The following is an 8852-nucleotide window of genomic DNA, read 5'->3' as shown; positions in this document are numbered from 1 at the left end:
CCCATCCACTGAGACCAAGCCAGGGACGACTGCAGCTCCACGCCTCTGCTTGCCCTCTCTGCACCTGCATCCAGCCTCGCCAGAGGGACACTGAAAAGCCGCACGCGCGCACGCACACTCACACTCACACTTCCTAGATTCAGGCTAGCACCAAGGCACTACCTTGGTGGACAACCTTCCCTGTCCCCGTACCGATGAGAGGACGCCACTACCACGAGCCCAGGCCCTTGCTTGTGAGCAGGGCGGTTCAGGGGCTCTGCGGTCCCCACGTAGCAGTCCTGGGACCCGTGCAGCTTCCACAGCTGCTTGCTGCCCCACTGCTCGCCAGCGACCTGCCACATTACGGCCAGAAACTCCCCTGGTCGCCAAGGCACGTGGGGCTGCCGGGCACAACACACACCCACGCAGCCTCTTCTCTCCCCATCATGCCGCCATTGGTGCACTCTTGTGTGGTACTTGCAGAGACTCGGCTCCTCTCCACTTTTCCCACCTGCATTAAGTGCCCCAGCCTTAAAGACCATGACAGTGTGGGTGACACTTTCCAGGGGAAGTTTCCTCATTTCTCATCCTTTCGCCTCACTCTTTAAGACTGAGAGACCTCCCTGAGGAGGTCCTAGAGCTCCACAATTCTGCTTCATCCCACCATCTCCTTCCACAGTCCCTTCATTCCCAGTGATGCCCAATGTGGTAGTCCCCAGGCTCAGGACGCTCCTGTGCTCCATGCAGAGAGACGCCCTGAAGTCCCCTTGGTGCCCCCAGCTGTCCCAAGACCCTGCACAGGAGGCCCTGAAGGTGCTCTGCCCCCTGACAGGTCAGCTGCTCGCTTTCCTGGCACATGGCTCCTTCCCTCCTGTCAGGACTGAGCTATACCACAGGCAAGGTGTGATCCATGTGCCTGGTCAGGCTCCCTTCATGATTGCCTGACTGGGCCACCCAGCTCACCAGCCAGACTGGGGTTTGGCTCCATTCAGCACTCCTCTTCCCATCACATCTTCCACTGGCTTGGACCTGTTTCACTAATGCCACCATTTCACCACAAAGACACAATTCCAGGCAAATATGTTCATTTCACTCCGGTTCTGCAGCCAGCCACAGGCGTTACCAGCTCCTGGCAAGACCCCGGCACCTCCCACAGGCTATGCTCATCCTCCTGTGTGGCTTATTCAAGCTGCTCTGATGTTTTACTGTTTGGCAGGACACTGTGCACGACCCCTAATTTGCTCCCCTCAAATATAGGGGAACGCAGGAAAGATCTGCCACGTTGCCTCACTTTTTACATCAGGGCCTCTCCCAGTGGGATCACGCACTTAAATCTTCACACTACGCTAACCTGTCCCACACGCCTGCCTCAGCCACGCTTTCTGAGCAAAGTTCAAGCAGAGAATAGGAGGTCCTAGCCCAGAACTCCAGGACAGCCTCAGCTTTGTAACGCTTTCCCTCCGGCAGACAACAAGCAACCTCTTCCTCTCTCTTGCCTTTGGTTGTGTAGCTGTGTTACTCCCAAGGTCTGACACTCCTCTGCTCCCTTGTGGCAACTCTCAAGACAGGTTTGCACTGCTCTACGCTCGCTGGGTGGGATGTCCTCATGTACATGGCAGCATAGGTACTGGTGTACAACCACCACCGAACCACAGCAGTGCCTGACCTAGCCCTGGGCAGAACAGCCTTCACATGAAGATGCATCTTCCCCTGGACAAGGCTTCACCAGACAGGCTGGACTGTGATGTGCCCACTGCAGGTGTTCCTCAGGAGCCTCAGGGCATGCTCAGGAGTACGTCCTAGCATGGGATGCCTCACACCCTGCAACAAACAGCCCAGCAGCAGAACACATATTTGGGCCCACAGTGCCAAGACAGCCAAGGCCACGGGCCCTATCTCTGACCAGATCTGACCTGCTGAAGCACTTCTACATACCCACGAGAGACACAACATGTGAGGGCCCTGTAAAAGGCACGGATTACACAACCAATTCACCCTTCCCCATTCCTACACCATAACCCCAGGCGTTTCCTGGTACCTTTGGCGGAGGCATTGTTCTGCGAGGATGAAGAGGGTCTCCTCTGTGTGAGGAAAACACCCGGTGCCATCGGCTGCGATCCCCTGTTAGGCTGGGCGACCCCAAAGGTGCTGGCCCCTGCGGTGTACTCGTGATCTGTGAGGCTGCTGGCATGTGACTCCAGCTTCGGCTCTGGCGAGCTGCCTTCCTGAGCCGGTTTGTTCGCGTTGTTGGTTGACAGCTTCTTTTTGGTATTTTTTTTCTTCTTGCCTTTTTGTTCCTCCTTTAAAATGACAAACATGAAGCTCAGATTAATCCCCAGAAGACCTTTAGCTACGGCAAGGGCCAGCGGCGTTGCTTAGGGTCCTGATACAACGAAAACCCACGAAGTTTGCCACGTACAAACTGCTCAGGGTCTGTTCCGATACCATCTCGCTCACAGCTCGCGCTGCTGCCCGCACACATTTGCCTTTCTTGCATCTACGTACGCGCTTTCTGCAGAGCCTCCTTGTTTGTTAACTCTGTGTACACTGCGGCGAGTGGGAGCCAGCCAGGACCAAAACGACCCTGCCTTGGGACGCCCGCGTGGTTTTGCATGAACAAACCTTTCGATGTTCCACAAAAACTGGCACCTCCTATCTTCAGGTATCTTCACACACTTTCACAATAGCATGGAGGATATTAAACATCCCACTGATTCACAGGCTCTGCTTCCTGCTAGGACACACACATTACCTCTTGACCTGTATCTGCACTTGCACATACATGCCATGAGAACAGTGGTCTGTCACCATCCTGTTTCCCTTGCCTACTTTCAGTCCGCCTCTTGATGAAACCCTACCACCATTCTTAGAACTCTTCTACTCAACAATATGCATCACAGGCCCAATGCCACCAAAACCTGCATCTCCAGCAGCTTGCCAAAGTGCCTCGCCAACCTTGCTCCAGTGGACCTTGTCACCTTCGCGCCTCATGGTGTCACATTTGAAGAGCCTATGTGCATTAGGTGCTTAGCATCTCTCTGACCTCTTCAGAGACCAGACACTTATCAACACCCAAAGTGCCTCAATATCTTTGCTAAACTGACCTATAGTTACCCACGGTTCACCAAATCTTTGGAATTAAATCCTTATGCTTCCCAGCAGCTGATTTCCACAGACAAGGCAATCACACCACTCTCAAACACACATCAATACGCGGTTCATGCACACTCCTTTTGGGCAGCCTCCTTCTGTCTTAGCCTGGTAGCTACGCTCGCTCGCTCATACTTCTCTACACTTCTGATACATCGCGCGCTCTGCACTGCGGCATTGGCAGATACGCTGCAACACTATTGGACTTTCATCCCATTTATTTCCCCTGAGACTGCTGAGCCTTGTGTCACTGGCACGAATAAACACTGAGGAGGACTGGCACCACACTGCTATTTGGGCATGACTGTGCTGCCAGGGGAGAGGGCTTTCATTTCCTGACAGCTACAACTTCTCAAGCAACCTCACCTGCTGTGATAACTTCGCGGCAGCAGCAGCGAGTCCAGTCTCAATGGAGGCGACTCTGGTGCCCTCTCGCACTGGTCTGTCTTGTCGAGGCACTGAGGGGCCGACTCGTGCTACAAGGAAAGCAGATGCAAGTGAGATGTGCAGAATCTGCCCATGTGAGCAGCGTAACCACACATGGGGCAGCGAGGCTCTGCCCTCCTGCGCAGGCAGGGCCAGGGATGCCGCAGCCTCTGCCCTTCCTTCCCCAGGATGTGCGTGAAGGCAGGAGGTGCTGACAGCCTCCGGTCACAGTGGCCCGGGGAGAAGCTGCCAATAAATGTGTAGCACAGCTGAGCAACTCCACTGGCAGCTGCAGCTACCTGAAGCCAAAGCCACGGGAGGTTTCTGCCTGCACTAGAGATATGAGCAACTCCAGCATCATTTCCAAACGGACAGTGTTCGCCACCCCACTGGCAGGGTGTGGACATGCAGGGCCACAAACTGATGAGAGTTGGGCTGCTTGTCACACACATAGCAAGCTGCAGAGACTCCCCTGTTAGAGGGCCACGTCCAAGGAGTCTAAGGACCCCCTGGCCTGTCACTGCCTCTGGTGAGCTGCAAGAAAAACACCCTCCCAGACCTCCAGCTTTGGCTGAACCTGGAGGAGACTATTCCCACACTCTGATTTCTCTTTACACAGTCAACACCTAAAAGCCACGGCTACTCAGCTGTCTGGGGTTTCAGTGTTATACCACTGCTATGGTGGCCACCAATTGTTCCATCAACAAGAGTGTGAAGAAAAATTAAACCAACAACTCACCCAGGAATGACTTTCTCCTGCCAGCTGATTGACAGAGGAAGGCTAACACTGCTCGTCCCAGCGCATGATATCACCTCCCACTACGCTGGAAAGGATTCATCCTTCACATGATCAAGAAATTGCTAGTTGTGGTCTTACAATTTCCACACTCTTTGAAAAGTGTCAGGTTTTTTAGAGACCTGCACGACTTAGCCTGAGTCTGGGCAGCACAGCCCATATGCACTTACCCGTTGGACTGTAAGGGGCATCATCTGAACTTTTCCTTTTCTTTGATCGGGATTTGAATACTGGATTATCTTCATCCGATTCGAGAGAAGGGTAAACTACAAAAGGAAACAAAGGCAAGAGTTTCAGTGTAGGAAACAGCTCTACCCTGCAGAGAGGCCCACTTGCCTCTGTACAGGTGCCGTGACTACAGGCATCACCTCGAGAATCGCAAGGTTCCCCAGAGGTACCTCCGAGTGGTGAAACAGCTGCAACACTCGGGACTTCCTCCTGCTCTCATCCACACACTATACTTAGGGGCTGCTGTCATTAAACTGTGACCAGCTACCTTTAGGATACACAGTGAAACTTCTCAGACAGGAAAAATCACTCTTCCTCTTGTCTGTGGCACAGCGGCACAGCCAGAAGAGACACAAACAGGTTTTCTTATGCCAGGCTTCGCTGGTCAGCCAACTGCTTCATTCAGCACCACACCTTGCCGGCCCGTACCCCTCCAGCAGAGCTAGGCTGAGAGGAGGGACATAGCGCTGTTCACATAGACCTTGAAAACTGCTTTCCTTGACCTCGGAGTATCCAGAAGATGAACGTGAACCATTCTACCAAAGGACCCTTCACAGGCCTCTGGGATAAACTTACCAACTTAGCTGTCTAAATTTTGTCCCAGCCTTTACTATGAAGTTTATGTATTTTTTTTTTCACACGCATTTGACTTTCTTGCCAGTTGCCATTTGTTACACCACTGGTGATGTAGGCATTGCTGTGGCATTTGGCCATTGACATGAGAAGTCTGCTGATCAGATGTGGCACAAACAGAGCCTCTGGAAACCAAGCCTGCTCACAGTAAAGACTCTCCATTCACTGGCAGCACAGACACATTTGCTCATAATGAGCAAATCCACCCCTCAGCAGAGCAGAGCCTTGGCATCACGCGTGGCATCTGCCTGTAAACCACACGCCTGCCCAACAGCTTCATGAGCTGCCCTTTCCCAAAGCACCTTCCACCACTACCACTGCATCCCAGCCCATGCAGTGCACTCTAGAAGGCTGGGCAGCCTTCTTCTGCAACATGTCACAGCATCTCCATTTTGCCCTGGCAACTCTGTGAATAATGTGAAAACACACACTCCACTTCTGCAGTCATAGCAGATGATTTCTGATGGCCGTGCTTGCCAGAGAGACTTAAGCACACACACATATCGACTCTCCCGTTATGCAGCATAAACCTCTACCAACTTCTTGCCCTCTTTGGGACTTCAGGCTTTCCAGTCCCTATCAGTCTTCACATGATTACTTTTCTTCATTTCCTCACTTGTTATATCCAAAAATGCTCCTGCAGATTATTAGGGCAGAACTGATATAACTGGTGCAAACTGCCTTTGTGCCCATTTCTGCTTCACATGCTTGCCTTCTCTGCAAATACTCACAATACCAGTGGATCTTTTTTTCCACATACAAATTCAACTTGTCACTCTTCTTAGCTAGACATTTTATTGCTAATGTGTCGACAAGGACATTTCTGTCATAGGTACCAGTACCTGACACACACTTCTGGGACAGTTTCCTGTTTCTTGGCTGACTGCTGCAGTTTCAGTGGGCCTTCACGCTTCTTAAAATCTTCTGATTGTAATGTGCCTCAAATACAGTCTACCTGGACAAACCATATCGCCACCAGCTCTGCAGTCAGTCTACCTATCATACAGTGTTTGCTTAATTTTGCCATGCAGACCTAAATTCTGTTATCTGCACTCCTCCTTACCAGAACACCCAGCTGATTTCAATGTGACAGAAAGTGAGCAAGCGTATCATGAGAAACATGGGGGGCATTTGCAAACATGCACAAATATGTACATGCATACCCAGCACACACTCACTCAGACTGCTCTGTTTGTACTTACCGTAATCTGAATCTTTAAAACAGGCATCTAAGTGGTCCTGGTCTTCATCGTAATCTTCGATGTCAATACTGTTCTTTGTGCTTTTCTTTAGTAACCGCTTGCCGGCATTTCTGTTGCTGCCACCACCTGTTTTTTTAGAGTTTTGTGTGGAGATGGAGTTATTCTTGGCCTGATTGGTACCCCACGACGTCTGCAGGCAGGACTCTGATGACTGGAGGTTTGCCATCGATAGCATGCCCTGGATCGCTTCTTGCGTGCTGGGCGAGGCAGGTGGCTGGCTGCAGCGAAACGTTGAGAAATACAAGAGCTATTACCGATTCCCGAAAAACTCGAAACCCTCACAAACAGTTGACTCCTTTCACTGCACAGTGTTGCTAGAAAAAGGCTTCCTGACCACTGCCCTTCGAGCCGCTGGGCAGGCCACGAGTGACACCAGTTACCTTTATGCTAACATCAGTATCGCAGACGGCACATTAGATTTGGGGTTGCTGCCCAGGAAGCCGTGCGCCGCGCGGCTGGGCACGCGATGGGCAGCTCCCTGGTGGCTGCTGTCGCTGGTGAGTGAGGACAGGGGTCAGGTAATTTTTTCAAAGCCCGTGTAACAGCATTCCCAATGACGCAGCGTTTCTACTACCAGCTCTGAGGGCTTACGGGTCAGCATTGGAGGGGGATGTCATGGTGGGCTTCTGCTACATTCTGCCAAGCAAGTAGAGGAAGAATTTGAACAAGTGGAAAGAAGCGCATGGTCACAGGCCACAGCTCTCACTGAGGACTGTCACCACTCCAGATCTGCTGGAAGAGCAACACAGTAGGGCACAAGCAATTCAGGAGATTTCTGCAGTGCACTGGGAGCATTTTCTGATGTGGATGTGGGATGGATTGATTATGAGAGATGCTGGAGAGGCACAGACCCGATGGGTGCACTGCAGGATGAGTGGAAACCTTGATTTCATTGCATTTTTGGCATTTTATTGCCAGTTTTCAGCGGGTACTGTGCATCTGCTACAGAAGGAAATACATTCCTACAGAATAAGCTGAGGTCAAATGCTGTGTAAATTCTGAACTGGCATGAACGCTTAGCAAGGTGGGAAAGCATGCTCCCTACAATATAGAAGAACGGTAATCTCATCGGAGAACACCAGACATTAATTCTGCAACAGGCAAAACACATCATCAAATGATCCCAGGACTTTGGAGTTTGGGCAAATAGTGAAATGCAAAGAACTTGCTGTGGTAACAGGGTTTTTTAGAAGCCACTAACGCACAGCATTTCCCAAGTAAATTAGCAGTACCACATCACCTTCTCTTATTTGATCTTAATTTAATCCACTTTAAACCATTACAGGACTCTGGATACGTAGTAACGTGCAAGACATAATGATAGTTTCTGGGCACTAATTGCATTTATAAATAATCCTGAAAATGAGTTAAGACAGGTGTTAGCAGCTAGCCACTCAATGGGTAGAAGAACATCGAAAAACTTATTTAGGAAAGAGAGATTTTAATCCCTCATTATCATGCCAGATGCCTTAGCCTTCTCCCTGTCAAAGGCATATTTTGCACCATCTACAAGAAATTAACATATTTTCTCTCAATTTTTTCCCCCAACCATTTTTGCAAACACTGGACTCCCAAAACACTGCAAACAGACCATCAAACACTGACCACTAAATGGGCAAATCAGAGAGGAACTGCCTTAAGCAACACAAGCTTCAACAAATAAATCGTGGAATATGATCAAAACCAGTGGTTCTGAGAGTCAAACCACAACCTGAACGCGTGGGTGAAATGCCTCAAAGAGACAGAGCTGCACACGGGGCAAAGTGTTTCTCATTAGGGCATGTGCTTGCGTGTACTTCCATTAGAGGTATTTCAGCTTTCTAAGCCAAAAAAAATTCAGTAAGAATCAGGAAGCAATTTTTAAGCCCCGGAAGGCCATATCCCCTTTCTGTAGCTTCAGCAATGATTTAAAAAAAAACCCCACATTTATGAAAGTAAACTATCTGTGAGTTACAACTAGGACTTAAAATACACGTAAGACGAGAGCGGGAGCAGGAGCAAAGCAGCCTGAGTGCTTCTGCCCCCGTGCTCGCTCCCCAGCAGCTGGCTGGCAAGGGCCCCTCGAGCCCCCAGCTCTGCAAATCCCGGCAGCCTTGCTTTCCTTTCCTCAAGCTATACAATGATGTTGCGGATGAGCAGAGGAAAGGACACTTTAACAAACCGACTGCTAGCAGTTTGTGCCTTCTGCAGTGGGCTCCACTTCGGCGTTCTGCACCGCATCTCTTCTCGGGATTTTATCATTTCCCTTTACTCTTGTGAAAACAAGGACACATGATGGAAAGATGACTTTACTGCAATAACCGTTTGCTGCCTAGCAAGCACCTGGTGATTTTCAGCTGTGTATAGCGCAGGAACTGAAAGACGTCCGCACTGGGAAC

General features: G+C 50.5%; 1 protein-coding gene across 1 annotated transcript; it reads right to left on the bottom strand.

Moving 5' to 3' along the window:
- Positions 1–2017: 2017 nt before the first annotated feature.
- Positions 2018–6689, bottom strand: LOC104618211 (lysine-specific demethylase PHF2-like; the record flags this gene model as incomplete). The annotated part of the gene is made up of 4 exons (XM_010283753.1): positions 6415–6689; positions 4522–4617; positions 3496–3605; positions 2018–2279 (listed from the first exon to the last, which is right to left on the bottom strand). Coding segments are annotated over exons 1-4 (703 nt in total), but the record flags the coding sequence as incomplete, so codon positions are not given.
- Between the last annotated feature and the right edge of the window lie 2163 nt (positions 6690–8852).

This window comes from Phaethon lepturus, unplaced genomic scaffold (assembly GCF_000687285.1).
Source record: "Phaethon lepturus isolate BGI_N335 unplaced genomic scaffold, ASM68728v1 scaffold21683, whole genome shotgun sequence".
Classification (NCBI taxonomy): Eukaryota; Metazoa; Chordata; class Aves; order Phaethontiformes; family Phaethontidae; genus Phaethon; species Phaethon lepturus.
This window is presented reverse-complemented; position numbering and strand designations above follow the sequence as displayed.